The sequence below is a fragment of the Salvelinus sp. IW2-2015 genome, linkage group LG36 (assembly GCF_002910315.2).
Source record: "Salvelinus sp. IW2-2015 linkage group LG36, ASM291031v2, whole genome shotgun sequence".
In the NCBI taxonomy this organism is placed as follows: domain Eukaryota; kingdom Metazoa; phylum Chordata; class Actinopteri; order Salmoniformes; family Salmonidae; genus Salvelinus; species Salvelinus sp. IW2-2015.
The window spans coordinates 26,115,593-26,135,679 of NC_036875.1; the positions used below are offsets into that span (position 1 = coordinate 26,115,593).

Genomic DNA, 20,087 nt, shown 5'->3' on the forward strand with positions numbered 1-20,087 from the left:
TCTGCACCAGCTAGGACTGTATCGGTTTGCCACATTTTGTTATTTTTGTAATTGTTAAGTGTTCACTGTTTATCATTATTAAATATGTTGAGCACCAACTACGCTGCGTCTTGGTCCGATCCTTGCTACACCTCCTCTTCTCTTGAAGAGAAGGAAGGCTGCCGTTACAACTTTACTGATTACAATATAGAGATTAATAACAGTATAGCATTTCAAAGACTATTGATTCCATTGTAATTTTTTTTATTGAAAACAGTTTTTACCCTTACCAGTTTTTACTCTTTTTATCTTTCTGGCACTTTCCCCCATTGGGTCGAGGAACAAAGCCCTCTTCTGGGATGGCAACATAACATTTCAAGTTTAGACAGACAGACACACACATACATACACACATAGTATATTCACACATATTACACACACATAAATACACACATATGGCACACACATATTTTACACACGTGTATGTGTTCACATGTATATACTGTATTATGTATGCATTTCTTAGTTCTTTGTACTGCCTTAGCGGCTCTTACTGTCACAGTCCAGTGGTTGTGTTCATTGATGATGCCAATAATGTGCTTGTACATCATTGGATCAATCTGAAATTTAAAAGAGCAAGGAGACAGTTGATTGAGTTCAAAATCTGTCAAATATAAAATAACTAAACAAAAAAAGAAACGTCCTCTCACTGTCAACTGCGTTTATTTTCAGCAAACTTAACATGTGTAAATATTTGTATGAACATTACAAGACTCAACAACTGAGACATAAACTGAACAAGTTCCACAGACATGTGACTAACAGAAATTGAATAATGTGTCCCTGAACTAAGGTGGGGTCAAAATCAAAAGTAAAAGTCAGTATCTGGTGTGGCCACCAGCTGCATTAAGTACTGCAGTGCATCTCCTCCTCATGGACTGCACCAGCTTGGCCAGTTCTTGCTGTGAGATGTTACCCCAATCTTCCACCAAGGCACCTGCAAGTTCCCGGACATTTCTGGGGGGAATGGCCCTAGCCCTTCCCTCCGATCCAACAGGTCCCAGATGTGCTCAATGGGATTGAGATCCGGGCTCTTCACTGGCCATGGCAGAACACTGACATTCCTGTCTTGCAGGAAATCACGCACAGAATGAGCAGTATGGCTGGCGGCATTGTCATGCAGGAGGGTCATGTCAGGATGAGCCTGCAGGAAGGGTACCACATGAGGGAGGAGGATGTCTTCCCTGTAACGCACAGCGTTGAGATTGCCTGCAATGACAACAAGCTCAGTCCGATGATGCGGTGACACACCGCCCCAGACCATGACGAACCCTCCACCTCCAAATCGATCCCGCTCCAGAGTACAAGCCTCAGTGTAACGCTCATTCCTTCGACGATAAACGTGAATCCGACCATCACCCCTGGTGAGACAAAACCGCGACTGGGACTGGGAAGCGCACTTTTTGCCAGTCCTATCTAGTCCAGCGATGGTGGGTTTGTGCCCATAGGCGACGTTGTTGTTGGTGATGTCTGGTGAGGACCTGCCTTACAACAGGCCTACATGCCCTCAGTCCAGCCTCTCTCAGCCTATTGCGGACAGTCTGAGCACTGATGTGCATTCCTGGTGTAACTTGGGCAGTTGCTGTTGCCATCCTGTACCTGTCCCGCAGGTGTGATGTTCGGATGTACCGATCCTGTGCAGGTGTTGTTACACGTGGTCTGCCACTGCGAGGACAATCAGCTGTCCGTCTTGTCTCCCTGTAGCGCTGTCTTAGGCGTCTCACAGTACGGACATTGCAATTTATTGCCTTGGCCACATCTGCAGTTCTCATGCCTCGTTGCAGCATGCCTAAGGCACATTCACGCAGATGAGCAGGGACCCTGGGCATCTTTCTATTGGTGTTTTTCAGAGTCAGTAGAAAGGCTCGTAGTGTCCTAAGTTTTCATAACTGTGACCTTAACTGCCTACCATCTGTAAGCTGTTAGTGTCTTTAAGGACCGTTCCACAGGGTGCATGTTCATTCATTGTTTATGGTTCATTGAACAAGCATGGGAACATTGTTGAAACCCTTTACAATGAAGATCTGTGAAGTTATTTGGATTTTTACGAATGATCCTTCAAAGACAGACAAGGTCCTGAAAAAGGACGTGAAAAAGGGAGTTTATAATATAATACTATGATATTAGTAGAGAATAATCCAACTAACCTTAAATGTTGATTTCTTGTCCCCAAAATGCCAGTAGTTTCAAAGGTGCAATGTAGAAAGTTTGCTCGGTGAATGCCTGTTAAATTTCCGCACCAGATGGAACATGTAGGCATTGATGGTCTGACAGAAAAAAAGAAAGACAATGAAGGTAAATCTGTTACATGGAAAAACAAACAATTTAGGTTTTCCTTATATACACAGGTATTAACACTAAAATTAAGCACTCTTTCACAAAAAAAAGAGGCTTTAGCAACCCACAGAAGAAGACCCCCACGTATTTATCAGTGGTGGGAGAACAAGTATTGATACACTGACGATTTTGCAGGTTTTCCTACTTACAAAGCATGTAGAGGTCTGTCATTTTATCATAGGTTACACTTCAACTGTGAGAGACGGAATCTAATATACAAAAATCCAGAAAATCACATTGTATATTTTTAAGTAATTAATTTGCATTTTATTGCATGACATAAGTATTGATCACCTACCAACCAGTAAGAATTCCGGCTCTCACAGACCTGTTAGTTTTTCTTTAAGAAGCCCTCCTGTTCTCCACTCATTACCTGTATTAAACTGCACCTTGTTTGAAACTCGTTACCTGTAGTAAAAGACACCTGTCCACACACTCAATCAAACAGACTCCAACCTCTCCACAATGCCAAGACCAGAGAGCTGTGTAAGGACATCAGGGATAAATTGTAGACCTGTACAAGGCTGGGATGGTACAGGACAATAGCCAAGCAGCTTGTGGTGAGAAGGCAACAAACTGTTGTGCACAATTATTAGAAATGGAAGAAGTTCAAGATGACGGTCAACACCCCGGTCTGGGGCTCCATGCAAGATCTCCACCTCGTGGGGCATCAATGATCATGAGGAATGTGAGGATCAGCCCAAACTACACGGTAGACCTGGTCAATGACCTGAAGAGACTGGGACCACAGTCTCAAAGAAAACCATTAGTAACACACTACGCCGCTCATGGATTAAAATCCTGCAGCGCACGCAAGGTCCCCTTGCTCAAGCCAGCGCATTCCAGGCCCGTCTGAAGTTTGCCAATGACCATCTGGATTATCCAGAGGAGGATGGGAGAAGGTCAGTGGTCTGATGAGACAAAATAGAGCTTTTTGCTCTAAACTCCACTCGCCGTGTTTGGGAGGAATAGAAGGATGAGTACCAACCAAGAACACCATCCCAACCGTGAAGCATGGAGGTGGAAACATCATTCTTTGGGATGCTTTTCTGCAAAGGACAAGGACGACTGCACCGTATTGAAGGAGGATGGATGGGCCATGTATCGCGAGACTTGACCAACAACCTCCTCCCTCAGTAAGAGCATTGAAGATGGGTCGTGCTGGGTCTTCCAGCATGACACACCCGAAACACACAGCCAGGGCAACTAAGGAGTGGCTCCGTAAGAAGCATCTCAAGGTCCTGGAGTGGCCTAGCCAGTCTCCAGACTGAACCAATAGAAATCTTTTGAGGGAGCCGAAAGTCCGTATTGCCAGCGACAGCCCGAAACCTGAAGGATCTGGAGAAGGTCTGTATGGAGGAGTGGGCCAAAATCCCTGCTGCAGTGTGTGCAAACCTGGTCAAGAACTACAGGAACGTATGATCTCTGTAATTGCAAACAAGGTTTCTGTACCAAATATTCAGTTCTGCTTTTTCTGATGTATCAAATACTTATGTCATGCAATAAAATGCAAATTAATTAATTAAAAATCATACAATGTGATTTTCTGGATTTTTGTTTTAGATTCCTTCTCTCACAGTTGAAGTGTACCTATGATAAAAATTACAGACCTCTACATGCTTTGTAAGTAGGAAAACCTGCAAAATTGTCAGTGTATCAAATACTTGTTCTCCCCACTGTATATTGTTTTGCAAAACACATGGTGACGTGTAAATACAAACTTATCATTACAGTCTTTATAATCCACAACTGTGACGCTAATAATATACAGTATGTTTTTCATAGCAGTGTAGCCATATTACCTTATAGTCATAGAAGAATGAGTGTGTCTGTATGTGTATGTGGTATACGTTGGATTTTGGACAAGCCACAGTGATGGAAAATAAATCAGTTCATTCTGTCTTTATTGTATATCATGATATCTGTGAGGCAAGACAATACCATATGTTATGATTAAAAAGACAAACCAAACCTGTTGTGTCATTTGAGGTTAACAAAATGTAGAAATAAGAACAGGGGAGAATAAAGAGGATCAGGGGAGAATAAAGAGGATCAGGGGAGAATAAAGAGGATCAGGGGAGAATAAAGAGGATCAGGGGAGAATAAAGGGGATCAGGGGAGAATCAATGTACCTTTAGCGAATCTAATTTATTTTAAAGTTATCAATTTGTACAGTATATGCTGAAACCATAAATATATGTTATGGTAGATGTCGTATTACATGATGGAATCTACCATATTCTAAAATGTAACATATACAGTATATTATATGCAATATGATGAGTAGAAAACTGCTACCTAACCTGTTCACTGCTAGAGTAAAAGCACAACAAACATATGTTTTTATTATAAACATAGAGAAACAGGTAGAAGTATATTCCTAGTACAAAAGTAAACCAGTATCAAAGTGCTTTTTGAATAGGTGGTTATTGAATCAGCATTTACAAATAACAAGAGACTTTGCAGTTATGATGCCTGCAGCTCAACTCAATCAACCAATTAGGCAACAGTACACAGCGAAGTACTGGTGGTTGTCCACTGAATCCTTAAAGAGAAGACAACTTCAAGAATGTCACAGTTGTAGACCGCAGAAAAAGAACAACAGTACAGCACTTTATCCAGGCCGAGAGGTATTAAGGAGCTGGTCATTTTCTGGCCCTATAGGTTAGAATTATAATCCTGAACAAAATGTGAGCTGCAATAGGGAGCCCGTCCCGGGTGCTAATCAGTGGAGGGGAATCTGAGAATGCAGGGACTCCAGCAGGGTGTGAGATGAAGTAGTCAAATCTGGAGCTGACAAGGCTCTGACTTAGCATCTTGGGGGCATCGCTGGGTGGTGTGGAGGAAGAAGCAGAACGTCCAGGTTAGGGCTGGAATGAATGTAAATGACATATGATCATCTGGGATTATCTAACATCTGAGAATGGGCAGGCATTCCCTCGGATGAAGAGCATCTCTGTCTTGCTGATTAGGTGTTGTCATCCAGGTGGAAATGTCACCTGCATATCTGATGTAGGAAAAGAGATACGAGATAAGTTGAGTGTCCTGTTGTCAAGATCGTCTTCTTGACAGAGATTGGACCAAGGCGCAGCGTGTGCAAAATACATCTTCTTTTATTGAGAAGAGAGAGAAAACACAAAACGAACACTAAATACAAAACTAACAAAACACAAACGACCGTGAAGCTAAATAAACGTAAGTGCACAGACAAGCAACAAACGTTCAACATAGACAACTACCCACAAAAGCTACTGCCTATGGCTGCCTTAAATATGGCTCCCAATCAGAGACAATGAATGACAGCTGTCTCTGATTGAGACCCAATCTAGGCAGCCATAGACATAACTAGACAACCTCACTTCTCTAACCCATACACATACAACACCCCTAGACTAAACAAAAACACACAAAGACAACCCACCCTAACTCACGCCCTGACCAACTAAATAAATAACAGAAAAAGGAACAATAGGTCAGGAACGTGACATAACCCCCCCTTAAGGTGGAGAACTCCGGCGCACAGCATAAAGTCTAGGGGAGGGTCTGGTGGGCGTCTGTCCACGTGGCGGCTCTGGCGCTGGTCGTGGTCCCCACCCACCATAGTCACTACCCGCTTTCGTAGCCTCCTCCAAATGGCACCCTCCAATTAACCCACGACAGGCAACGGACTAAGGGGCAGCACGACTAAGGGCAGCACCGACTAAGGGCAGCACCGGACTAAGGTACCGATAAGGGGCAGCACAGGATAAGGCAGCACCAGGATAAGGGGCAGCAACAGATAAGGGGCAGCCCGGACTGGCTGGCGGATCCTGGCTGGGCTGGCGGATCCTGCGGCTGGCTGGCGGATCCTGGCTGGACTGGCTCTGGCGGATCCTGGCTGGATGACGGCTCTGGCGGATCCTGGCTGGATGACGGCTCTGCGGATCCTGGCTGTACGGCTCTGGCGGATCCTGGCTCGCTGAGGGCTTTGGCGGATCTGGCTCGCTGACGGCTCTGGCTGGTCATGGCTCGCTGACGGCTCTGGTGGTCTGGCTCGCTGAGGCTCTGGCTGGTCATGGCTCGCTGACGGCTCTGGCTGGTCATGGCTCCGTACGGCTCTGGCTGGTCATGGCTCGCTGACGGCTCTGGCTGGTCATGGCTCGCTGGACGGCTTCTGGCTGTCATGGCTCGCTGGAGCTCTGGCTGGTCATGGCTCGCGGAAGGCTCTGGCTGATCCGCTCTGGCGGAAGGCTCTGGCTGATCCGGTCTGGCGGAAGGCTCTGGCTGATCCGGTCTGGCGGAAGGCTCTGGCTGATCGTCTCTGGCGGAAGGCTCTGGCTGATCGGTCTGGCGGAAGGCTCTGGCTGATCCGGTCTGGCGGAAGGCTCTGGCTGATCCGGTCTGGCGGAAGGCTCTGGCTGATCCGGTCTGGCGGAAGGCTCTGGCTGATCCGGGTCTGGCGGAAGGCTCTGGCTGCTCCTGTCTGGCGGAAGGCTCTGGCTGCTCCTGTCTGGCGGAAGGCTCTGGCTGCTCCTGTCTGGCGGAAGGCTCTAGCGGCTCCTGTCTGGCGGAAGGCTCTACGGCTCCTGTCTGGCGGAAGGCTCTAGCGGCTCCTGTCTGGCGGAAGCTCTAGCGGCTCCTGTCTGGCGACGGCTCTGTAGGCTCATGGCAGACGGGCGGCTTTGCAGGCTCATGGCAGACGGGCGGCTTTGAAGGCTCAATACAGACGGGCAGTTCATGCGGCGCTTGGCAGCCGGACAGTTCAGACGCCGTTGGCAGACGGGGTTCAGGCGCCGCTTGGCAGACGGGCAGTTCAGGCGCCGCTTGGCAGACGGGCAGTTCAGGCGCGTTGGGCAGACGGCAGACTCTGGCCGGCTGAGACACACTGTAGGCCTGGTGCGTGGTGCCGGAACTGGAGGTACCGGGCTAAGGACACGCCACTTCAGGCTAGTGCGGGAACAACAACAGGGCACACTGGCCTCTCAAGGCGTACTATAGGCCTGATGTGTGTACCGGCACTGGTGGTACCGGGCTGAGGACATGCACAACAGGGCGAGTACGGGGAGAAGGAACAGTGCGTACAGGGCTCTGGAGACGCACATGAGGCTTGGTGCGTGGTGCCGGAACTGGTGGTACCGGACTGGAGACACGCACCTCAAGGCTAGTGCGGGGAGCAGGGACAGGGCACACTGAGTTCTCAAGGCGCACTATAGGACTGGTGCGTGGTACCGGAACAGGTGGTACCGGCTGAGGGCACGCACCTCAGGACGAGTGCGGGGAGAAGGATCAGTGCGTACAGGGCTGGAGACGCACAGGAGGCTTGGTGCGTGGTGCCGGGACTGGAGGCACTGGGCTGGAGACACGCACCACAGGGAGAGTGCGTGGAGGAGGAACAGGGCTCTGGAGATGCACTGGAAGCCTGGTGCGTGGTGTCAGCACTGGTGTACTGGGCTGGGAACACACACCACAGGGCTAGTGCGAGGAGCATAACAGGACGCACAGGACTCTGGAGACGCACAGGAGGCTTTGTGCGTGCTGTAGGCACTGTCTTAACCAGACGGCTAGCACGCTCCTCAGGACGAGTATGGAGAGCTGTTCCCGGTGACATTAACTCACCAACACGTTCATTCGGACGRATGCCGTGCCTCATGCACCAAACCAGTACATCCCTCATAACTCTCTCCTCCAATTTCTCCATTAACTCCTTTACTGTCTCTGCGTCACTCACCTCCAAATCCGCCCTCACCGGCTCCTTACGGTAAGCAGGAGGAGTTGGCTCACGTCTCCCGACTGACCCAACTAAACTACCCGAGAGCCCCCCCCCCCAATAAATTTTTGGGTTTGACTTAAGGGCTTCCAGCCTTGTTTCCGTGCTGCCTCCTCATATCGCCGCCTCTCCGCTTTCGCTGCCTCCAGCTCAGCTTTGGGGCGGCGATATTCTCCTGGTTGAGCCCAGGGTCCCTTTCCGTCCAATATTTCCTCCCAAGTCCACGAGTCCTGGTTCCTCTCACGCTGCTTGATCCATGGTTGGTGGGTAGTTCTGTCACGATCGTCTTCTTGACAGAGATTGGACCAAGGCGCAACGTGTGCAAAACACATCTTCTTTTATTGAGAAGAGAGAGAAAACACAAAACGAACACTATATACAAACTAACAAAACAACAAACGACCGTGAAGCTAAATAACGTAAGTGCACAGACAAGCAACAAACGTTCAACATAGACAACTACCCACAAAAGCCTACTGCCTATGGCTGCCTTAAATATGGCTCCCAATCAGAGACAATGAATGACAGCTGTCTCTGATTGAGACCCAATCTAGGCAGCCATAGACATAACTAGACAACCTCACTCTTCTCTACCCCATACACATACAACACCCCTAGACTAAACAAAAACACACAAAGACAACCCACCCCAACTCACGCCCTGACCAACTAAATAAATAACAGAAAAAGGAACAATAGGTCAGGAACGTGACACCTGTAAATATGTTTATGTATATGTACTGTACATCTGGGTGTATGTGTATATATATCTTGGTATATATATATTTTTTTTTTATTTCTATTATTATTATCTTTAGTTTGTTTTGTGCTTGAGGGGTGGGGGAGGTTGATGGGGAGGGTGGAGGTGCTGGGGGCGTCCTATTGAGGGAGAAGGGACTATTGGGGAGGAGATTCTTCATGGAGGCACATTCAGTCATAGTTTTGTTTATTATATTATTATACATTTATTTATTTATTTATATTTTTTATTCTATTATTATAACAGTTTACTGTGATTATGGATATGCACTTATGTTGACTTATGTATTTGAACTTTCTTTTTCGCCCAGAGCACATATTTTTGATTTATTATTATTTTATTATTACTACTGTACCTACATTCATAAAAACTAAAAAAGAAAAAGTGTACAAAAATGTAGGAAAAGCCATAAGAGGGAAAAGCACGATGGGCTGGGGGATTGAGGGACTGGTAGAGAGAACATTAGAGGGCTCTGAAAACTGTTATTACTGAAATAACCACTTCCTTTAATGACTAGAGTCTAATACTTCCTGTGGCACACATCAGAGGGCATGATAGGTCACCAAAATTATTCTGAAGTGTGCCAGGCCTTGATGTCTCAAGATAGAAGTGTGTGTGTTAATTTCCTTAATTTTGTGGCTAGAATCAAATCATTTCTGTGGCACACACTACTGGTCAACATGAGCTACCAAAATTAATCTGAAGTGTGCCAGGCCTTGCAGTCCCAAGATAGGAGGGAAAGAATTTCGGCAGGCAAGAAAATGGCCTTGCCGAACTCCCCGCCCTTTTGTGGCTAATACCTTACCTAATAAATACTTTCTCTGGAACACATCAGGATCAAATACTTTCTATAGAACAAACTTCACATCAGGATAGGCAACCGACATTAATAATTAATGTATGTGTGTTATATTAAACATAGAGGAGGGAGTAAAATGTAGGCAATAAACATTTCAGAACAACTACTAGTCAAATAAGACATGGGAGAGATGACACATTTTGGAAAATATATGTATTTATAGACTACTAAAATTGAAACAAATAGCCAAACCGAAAACTGCAGACATTACTAGTGCCTCCCCCGCCATCAAACCGACATAAAAAATAAAATGAAACGCAGCCTAACGTGATCAGAAATCCCAACTAGCAAGCAAGTTGCAGCAATGAAGAATTGAGTGCGTTCACGTGAAGGGGGGAATTTCTGGCAGGGGGGAGCTTTTCGGCACAACACCGGCAACAAGACACCGGAGCACAGTGTCTTTCGGAGTGTCCTTAACAAGTAGCTAGGTAGTGGGTTGACAGCGTTGATGATGTTTTCTGAAGGTGTGGTTGTTGAACTGTCACTACAAATATATTGACCAATAGTAACCGATTTAGTTCGCCCCCTTCTAAACCCCAAAATATGAAAGTGTGTAGAAAAAAAGATTGTAACCGTAGAAATGTGATTCGAAGGGAGGACCCGAGAAATGCAAGAGTTGGGCCCATATCCTATCAGTTTCATTTTTGATCATTGATATCGTTTCTTTTTGGTTTGCAATACCTTTTGATAAATTTTTTGTTAATAAGTTTAAAGTTGTTTCTTACAATATCATTTTTTTCTTCTCAATGTCATTTTTTTTGTTTAAAATTCTAAAAGGTTTTACAACTCATGATTATTTTATAATAAATTGGATGCCATAGATACATACCAGAGAAATAATGTAGACACAACAAATGAAACCCAGACAAAACATAAACAGCAAGCCAAAACAAAGCAGTTCATTGACCAAAGAGCAGCTAAATACAAACACAAACATACAAACAAAACTTTACCACCTTCAATCAAAACAGCGCCAAAAATAAATGTATCACATGCATGGTTTTCGTGATTGGTGGCACATATGAAGACTACCTCGGAGGACTTATCTGGGGCGAGCTGGAGGGAGGACGGGCAATGGTGGGGGAAAGAGGGGCTACGATGGGGGAAGGACGGGCGACGGAGCATTCAGACATACCGAGGAGGCAGACAATGGGGGTCTGTCTCCTCCCATGGCGTATGACAGTGCTGCAGAATGGCGGCTCACAGCACAGCCGAAGCCAGAAAAACACAGACAGGCCTTCCTTCGTCAGGAACCATTGGATGATATGATTAGAGCACCATTTCCCCTCGGCGCTTCTCTATCCCCATGTTGGCCTGTTTGTCTTGCATCGCTTCTCGACTGCGTCACATACATCTGTCGTGGCATTCACACTGCAGCTCATCTCTGTTATTCGATCCAATGATGCAAGTAGAGTCTGTGTGTTGCTATTTGGTTTTGGGCATTTGGGTAATTCAACTAGGTTGGGTTTGGAGATACAGCTATGGTGTCTGTCTGATATTTGAGCGCTTTCAGCTCTTGCTTTTGACAGACACACTCATCAAAAATATCCACTGTCACACAACCACAATACAATAAATGACAAAAAGTATGTGGACACCTGCTCTGCAAACATTTCATTCCAAAATCATGGGCATTAAATGGAGTTGGTCCCCCCTTTGCTGCTATATCAGCCTCCACTCTTCTGGGAAGGCATTCCACTAGATGTTGGAACATTGCTGTGGGGACTTACTTCCATTCAGCCACAAGGGCATTAGTGAGGTCTGGCACTGATGTTGGGCGATTAAGCTTGGCTTGCAGTCGGTGTTCCAATTCATTCCAAAGGTGTTCGATGGGGTTGACGTCAGGGCTCTGTGCATGCCAGTCAAGTTCTTCCACACCGATCTCGACAAACCATTTCTGTATGGACCTCGCTTTGTGCACAAGAGTATTGTCCAGCTGAAACAGGAAAGGCCCTTCCACAAACTGTTGCCACAAAGTTGGAAGAACATAATCATCTAGAATGTCATTGTATGTTGTAGCATTAAGAATTCTCTTCACTGGAACTAAGGGGTTTAGCTCAAACCATGAAAAACAGTCCCAGACCATTATTCCTCCTCCACCAAACATTACAATTGGCGCTAGGCATTCGGGCAGGTAGAGTTCTCCTGGCATCGTCCAAACTCAGATTCGTCCATCAGACTGCCAGATGGTGAAGCATAATTCATCACTCCAGGGAACACGTTTCCACTGCTCCAGAGTCCAATGGCGGCGAGCTTTACACCACTCCAGCCAACACTTGGCATTGCGCATGGTGATCTTAGGCTTGTGTGTGGCTGCTTGGCCATGGAAACCCATTTCATGAAGCGGGTGCCGCTGAAATAGCTGAACCAACTATTTTGAAGGGGTGTCCACATACTTTCAGTGATGTAGTGTATGTTGTACATCTGAGGTTTAACCCTGGTCTGTACGGGGGTAACAGGGCCAGAGTGGAAGATGTCTGTGGCTCATCCTTCTTTCCTTATCAGTACAGTATCAGTGCAGGTAATTCAGGCGTGGTAATGTCTTCCTGGTCCTGTGGTAATGACAGACCTCCAGTTCTTCTCCACAGAGGTCATGACTAATATCCTCCATCACACAACCTGACACTAAACATACACAGGAAGATAGATAGAGGACTCCTCTTGACTGGGTTTCAGGCCACAAGGTAACGTTGCCTCACACTGGCCTCTGAGGAAACTTCCTTTGCGGAAGAAGACTTGCTTCAGCTGTCTGGAATTTTCATAGAATAAGCCAAGAGAGAAGGATTGTTTCACTCATTTACTGCCCTTTTGGAATCTGGTACTTCAGTTCACTATGATCTCAGTGTTGGCCTCATCAGAGTAGGTCTGGAGGACAGACCCAAGTTGTCAGAAGGGTGTATATCAAAGATCACACCGGACAGTTACAGCTGAGCCGAGCATCTTGCCCTCCCTCCCCTTCATCCAGACAGCAGCAGATAATCGCTTTTCCTCTGTCTGCAGACGATGCCACATCCTACGCTGTTGATGTCCCATAAATCACCTGGCTGGGATTGGCTGTGTCGATGAAATGATAAACAACCTGCTCACTCAGAAACGGTTCTTCTCAAAAAATGTGATGGTTGGGGGCTTTTCTCTGTTGCTGCAGTTAAGAAATGGACCTAGCCTACAGTAACAGTGGTTTGTGTTTGAACCTTGTCATTAGGAAAGGGACCTAGCTACTGTGTGTTTGTGCCTTGTCTGTCGTCAGAGGTAACTGTTTGGAACCAACATGTTGTAATACTCTGCTGGACTAATTAGAATATCACACGTTATCTAACTTGTTGTCTACTGTCTGAATCACAATACAGCTAGTTAATTGAGCAACATGTTGCCTGGTGTCACTGTTAAATCAACAATGAACATTTATGGAGTGGAGCAGAGATGAATACACAGTCATTTCCCTCTGTGTTGTCTATATTGAGCCTCATGAGTACTTCCTATGGCTCAGTCCTCTGCCAGCTGTTGTAAGGTCATAACGATTCTGAATCTTATGAACCATAGTAGACTAACATTTTAAGAGTCAGGGTGTGTTCGTCTGCCTGTGGCACGTGACTTGACACATAGCCTGCAGCCAGTACTCTGTTCAGTGTCAAAACAGCAGCATGACATACTGTAGTGTAGGCTAGACTCACCTCACCTCCAGGGCCTGAGCCGGGTGGAGATGCTATCAGCCTTCAGAACAAGCTGAGCTGTCAGGTACACATGATTAATATTCAAGGCCAGAGAAGAGATATCCTCAGTCAGTCTAGACTTAAAGGCTGCATTTTGACATAGATGGCAACACCGTTTCTCAGGAAAGTCTACCTGGGCAATTTGAACTTACACCTTTATTTTTTTGTGTCTTCCAGGAATTGGTGTTTTGTATGTTTTCTAGAACTATGAGCTGATAACATTTTCTCAGAGATTTTACACTACATGACCAAAAGTATGTGGACACCTGCTCAACAAACATCTCATTCCAAAATCATCGGCATTAATATGGAGTTGGTCCCCCCTTTGCTGCCTCCACTCCTCAGGAAAGGCTTTCCAATAGATGTTGGAAGATTGCTGCAGGGACTTGCTTTCATTCAGCCACAAGAGCATTAGTGAGGTCGGGCACTGATGTTGGGAGATTAGGCCTGGCTCGTAATCAGCGTTTCAATTCATCCCAAAGGTGGTCGATGGGGTTGAGGTCAGGGCTCTGAGCAGGCCAGTCACGTTCTTCCACACCGATCTCGACAAAACATTTCTGTATGGACATCGCTTTGTGCACGGGAGTATTGTCATGTTGAAACAGGAAAGGCCCTTCCCCAAACTGTTGCCACGAAGTTGGAAGCACAGAATCGTCTAGAATGTCATTGCATGCTGTGGAGTTAAGATCTCCCTTCACTGGAACTAAGGGGCCTAGACCGAACCATGAAAAACAGCCCCAGACCATTGTTCCTTCTCCACCAACCTTTATAGTTGGCACTTTGCATTCGGGCAGGTAGCGTTCTCCTGGCATCCGCCAAACCCAGATTCGTCTATCGGACTGCTCCAGAGTTCAATGGTGACGAGCTTTACACCACTCTAGCCGACGCTTGGCATTGCGCATGGTGATCTTAGGCTTGTGTGTGTCTGCTTGGCCATGGAAACCCATTCCATGAAGCTCCCGACAAAAAGTTATTGTGCTGACGTTGTGGCTTATCACTTCGCTACTTCGCTGTTGTTGCTCCTAGACGTTTCCACTTCACAATAACAGCACTTACAGTTGACCGGGGCAGCTCTAGCAGGGCAGAAATTTGACGAACTGACTTGTTGGGAAGGTGGCATCCTCTGACGGTGCCAAGTTGAAAGTCACTGAGATCTTCACTAAGGCCATTCTACTGCCAATGTTTCTCTATACAGATTTCATGGCTGTGTGCTCAATTGTATACACCTGTTATCAATGTGTGTGGTTTAAATAGCCCAATCCACTCATTTGAAAGGGTATCCATATTATTTTGTATATATAATGTACCATCTGAATGATATGTTTATGTTCATGGAGAGAAGAGAGAGAGACAGAGGATATTTAATGAAGTGCCTCCATGGTCTGAATACAAATGGGCTCTCATCTTCTCTACTCTCGCTACTGCATGGCTAGTGGAGTGTAGGGTGACAAGGCTGGCTACATGGACAGTAAGAAGCTAATCGTTAGCCTATCATTGGCTATCAATCAAAACCCTGATAATCTCCCTGTGTCTCCTCATGATGGATGTTATGGTACCTCTAATTCCAGATCACTCATGCACGCAGAGGGATAATCATAAAGGGAAGTGAACACATATCTCATAATTACAGTTAAGATCTATACCACCATATTATGACCGTGGGGATGTGTTCGGCATGGCTCTGATGTCATCCAGTGATAATAGTGGATATCCTAGTGGTGATGACGAATGAGTTATGGCAGAGAGCTGTAAGATGGATGGGGAAGGCTGCAGTATAGGAATGAAAGGACATACAGTGAGCTCCAAAAGTATTGGGACAGTGACACATTTGTTGTTGTTTTGGCTCTGTACTCCAGCAGTTTGGATTTGAAATGATACAATGACTATGATATTGCTTAATTTGTTTCATTTGAGGGTATTTTCAACAATATCGGGTGAATGGTTTAGAAATTACAGCACTTTTTGTACATAGTCCCCCCATTTTAGGGGACCAAACTGAGAAAGTTACAGACGCACAAATATCATAGCACCAAGACATGCAAATCTCTCACCATTACAATAACAGGGGAGGTTAACATTTATGGGGGGTATGATATTTGTGCGCCTGTAACTATCTCACTCATCATTATTCCAGATTCATTCAGGATTATCTGTAATCATGGTAGCATCCACATTAATGCAGAAGTGTTTACAAAGATACAGTTGAAGTTGGAAGTTTACATACACTTAGGTTGTAGTCATTAAAACTCGTTTTTCAACCACTCCACAAATGTATTTTTAACAAACTATAGTTTTGGCAAGTCGGTTAGGAAATCTACTTTACAGACAGATTATTTCACTTATATATCACTGTATTACAATTCCAGTGGGTCAGAAGTTTACATACACTAAGTTGACTGCGCCTTTAAACAGCTTAGAAAATTCCAGAAATGGTATAATAAAAGACAAAGAAATAAAAGTTGTAATAAATCATTATCTCTAATATTATTCTGACATTTCACATTCTTAAAATAAAGTGGTGATCCTAACTGACTTAAAACAGGGAACTCTTACAAGGATTAAATGTCAGGAATTGTGAAAAACTGAGTTTAATGTATTTGGCTAGGTGTATGTAAACTTCCGACTTCAACTCTACGCTATTCTTATTTAAAATGACACAATACATTATTTACCATTCATTTCTATTGGGCACAAAATAATCTGAAACACAACAAAAAACAAACAGCAAATACATTCAATAAGTTTTTAGTCACAAGCTTGATGAAGTCATTGTGTGCTAGGAATATGGGACCAAATACTAAACTTTTGACTACTTTAATACACACAGTGCATCCGGAAAGTATTCAGACCTTTACTTTTCCCACATTCTGTTACATTACAGCCTTATTCTAAAACCGATTCAATAGTTTTTTCCCCTCAACAATCTACACACAATACCCCATAATGACAAAGCAAAAATAGTTTTTTAGACATTTTAGCAAATGTATATATATAAAAAATTGAAATATTACATTTACATAAGTATTCAGACTCTATACTCAGTACTTTGTTGAAGCACATTTGTCAGCGATTACAGCCTTGAGTCTTCTTGGGTGTGACGATAAAAGCTGGGCACACCTGATTTAGTGATGGCGCCGATGGGTAGGACTGCCGTTTTATCGGCCCTCAACCAATCATGCTACTTTGTTTGTTTTTTCGCGTTGTTCATAACTTGTTTTGTACATAATGTTGCCGCTACCATCTCCTATGACTGAAAAGAGCTTCTAAACATCAGAGCTGGGATTGCTCACCTCAAACTGGACGAAGAGTTTTTCTTCAATGAGTCGGACGCGAGGGATATACTGTTAACACCCGACCAGGCCCCGATCCCCGTGATTCGCTGGAGAAGGAAACTGAGATTACGAGGCAAAAGATCAGGGTGCCTTGTGAGGACCAGGTGACGAGTGGCTAATCTGCCCCTGCCCTCCATTCTGCTAGCTAACATTCAATCGCGGGAAAATAAATGGGATGAACTGAAAGCACGTATATCCTGCTACACCGAGTCGTGGATGAACGATAACATTAAGAACATAGAGCTGGCGGGTTATACACTCTATCGGCAAGACAGAACAGCAGCCTCTGGTAAGACATGGGGCAGGGGCCTATGCATTTATGTAAACAACAACTGGTGCATGATATCTAAGGAAGTCTCAAAGTTTTGATCACCTGAGGTTGAGTACCTTATGATAAGCTATAGATCATACTATTTACCCAGAGAGTTTTCATCTGTATTTTTCGTAGCTGTCTACATACCACCACAGAGCGAGGTTGGAACTAAAACTGCAATAAATGAGCTGTATTCCGCCATAAGCAAACATGAAAATGCTCATCCAGAGGCGGCGCTCCTAGTAGCCCGGGACTTTAATACAGGGAAACTTAAATCTGTTTTACCAAATTTCTATCAACATGTTAAATGTGCAACCAGAGGAAAAATAATTCTTGACCACCTCTACTCCACACACAGAGGCTCGTACAAAGCTCTCCCTCGCCCTCCATTTGGCAAATCTGACCATAACTCTATCCTCCTAATTCCTGCTTACGAGCAAAAATTCAAGCAGGAAGCACCAGTGACTCGGTCTATAAAAAAGTGTCAGATGAAGCAAATGCTAAACTACAGGACTGTTTTGCTAGCACAGACTGGAATATGTTCCGGGATTCTTCCGATGGCATCAGTCACTGGCTTTATCAATAAGTGCATCGAGGACGTCGTCCCCACAGTGACTGTATGTACATACACCAACCAGAAGCCATGATTTACAGGCAACATTCACACTGAGCTAAAGGGTAGAGCTGCCACTTTCAAGGAGCGGGACTCTAACCCGGAAGCTTATAAGAAATCTCTCTATGCCCTCTGACAAACCATCAAACAGGCAAAGCATCAATACAGGAATAAGATCGAATCGTACTACACCGGCTCTGACGCTCGTCGAATGTGGCAGGGCTTGCAAACTTTTACAGACTACAAAGGGAAGGACAGCCATGAGCTGCCCAGTGACAAGAGCCTAGTAGACAAGCGAAATAACTACTATGCTCGCTTCGAGGCAAGTAACACTGAAACATGCATGAGAGCACCAACTGTTCCGGATGACTGTGTGATCATGCTCTCCGCAGCCGATGTGAGTAAGACCTTTAAACAGGTCACCATTCACAAGGCCGCTGGGCCAGATGGATTACCAGGACGTGTACTCCGAGCATGCGCTGACCAACTGGCAAGCGTCTTCACCGACATTTTCAACCTCTTCCTGTCTGAGTCTGTAATACCAACACGTTTCAAGCAGACCACCATAGTCCCTGTGCCCAAGAACACTAAGGTAACCTGCCTAATTGACTACCAACCCGTAGCACTCACGTCTGTAGCCATGAAATGCTTTGAAAGGCTGGTCATGGCTCACATCAACACCATTATCCCAGAAACCCTAGACCCACTCCAATTTGCATACCGCCCTAACAGAGCCACAGATGAGGCAATCTCTATTGCACTCCACACTGCCCTTTCCCACCTGGACAAAAGGAACGTCTGCTAAATGACTTAAATGTAAATGTAATATGTGAGAATGCTATTCATTGACTACAGCTCAGCGTTCAACACCATAGTGCCCTCAAATCTCATCACTAAGCTAAGGACCCAGGACTAAACACCTCCCTCTGCAACTGGATCCTAGACTTTCTGACGGGACACCCCCAGGTGGTAAGGGTAGGTAACAACACATCTGCCACGCTGATCCTCAATACGGGGGCCCCTCAGGGGTGCGTGCTCAGTCCCCTCCTGTACTCCCTGTTCACTCATGACTGCACGGCCAGGCACAACTCCAACAGCATCATTAAGTTTCCCGATGACAGTGGTAGGCCTGATCACAGACAACGATGAGACAGACTATAGGGAGGTCAGAGACCTGAGCATGTGGTGCAAGGACAGCAAACCTTTCCCTCAACGTGATCAAGACAAAGGAGATGATTGTGGACTACAGGAAAAAGAGGACCGAACACACCCCCATTCTCATCGACGGGGCTGTAGTGGAGCAGGTTGAGAGCTTCAAGTTCCTTGGTGTCCACATCAACAACAAACTAACATGGTCCAAGCACTCCAAGACAGTTGTGAAGACGGCACGGCAAAACCTATTGCCGCTCAAGAGACTGAAAAGATTAGGCATGGGTCCTCAGATCCTCAAAAGATTTTACAGCTGCACCATCGAGAGGATCCTGACTGGTTGCATCACTGCCTGGTATGGCAACTGCTCGACCTCCGAACGCAAGGCACTACAGAGGGTAGTGCGTATGGCCCAGTACATCACCGGGGCCAAGCTTCCGGCCATCCAGGACCTCTATACCAGGCGGTGTCAGAGGAAGGACCTAAAAATGGTCAAAGACTCCAGCCACCCTAGTCATAGACTGTTCTCTCTGCTACCGCACGGCAAGCGGTGCCAACCATGGCTCAGGTACCAAGACTAAACAGCTTCTACCCCCAAGCCATGAGAGTCCTGAACAGCTACTCGACTATTTGCACCCCCCCCCCCCCCCACTACGCTGCTGCTACTCTCTGTTATTATCTATGAATAGCCACTTTGAAAACACTACCTGCATGTACATAATTATCTCAAATACCTCGAAACCGGTGCCACCGCACATTGACTCTGTACCGGTACCCCCTGTATATAGCCCCGCTATTATTATTTAATGCTGCTGTTTAATTATTTGTTTTTCTTATCTCTTACCTTTTTCCCCATTTAATCTTTTGGGTATTTTCTTAAAACTGCATCGTTGTTTAAGGGCTTGTAAGTAAGCATTTCACTGTAATACACCTGTTGTATTCAGCGCATGTGACAAATAACATTTAATTTAATTTGTATTTGGGGAGTTTCTCCCATTCTTCTCTGCAGATCCTTTCAAGCTCTGTCAGGTTGGATGGGGAGTGTCACTGCACAGCTATTTTCAGGTCTCTCCAGAGATGTTCGATCGGGTTCAAGTCTGGGCTCTGGCTGCGCCACTTAAGGACATTCAGAGACTTCCCCCAAAGCCACTCCTGTGTTGTCTTGGCTGTGTGCTTAGGGGCTTGTCCTGTTGGAAGGTGAACCTTAGCCCCAATCTAAGGTTCTGAGC

At 45.5% G+C, this 20,087-nt stretch overlaps 1 protein-coding gene across 4 annotated transcripts in view; it reads right to left on the reverse strand.

Moving 5' to 3' along the window:
- Window positions 1-226: 226 nt before the first annotated feature.
- LOC111959560 (insulin-induced gene 2 protein) overlaps window positions 227-20,087 on the reverse strand; it is a 61,728-nt gene continuing 41,867 nt past the window's right edge. The window contains exons 7-9 of one of the 4 annotated variants that reach the window (XR_002876688.2): window positions 2,187-2,306; window positions 534-599; window positions 227-333 (exon numbers count right to left, since the gene is read on the reverse strand). Coding sequence is in view for 3 of the 4 variants with exons in the window: in XM_023981196.2 (XP_023836964.1) it covers window positions 2,226-2,306 (81 nt within the window). In the remaining variant the exon portion in view is untranslated. Of the gene's footprint in view, window positions 600-2,186; window positions 2,307-4,679; window positions 5,384-20,087 lie in introns of those variants that run through there. The other 3 variants (XM_023981196.2, XM_023981198.2, XM_023981201.3) reach the window with 3 other exon arrangements.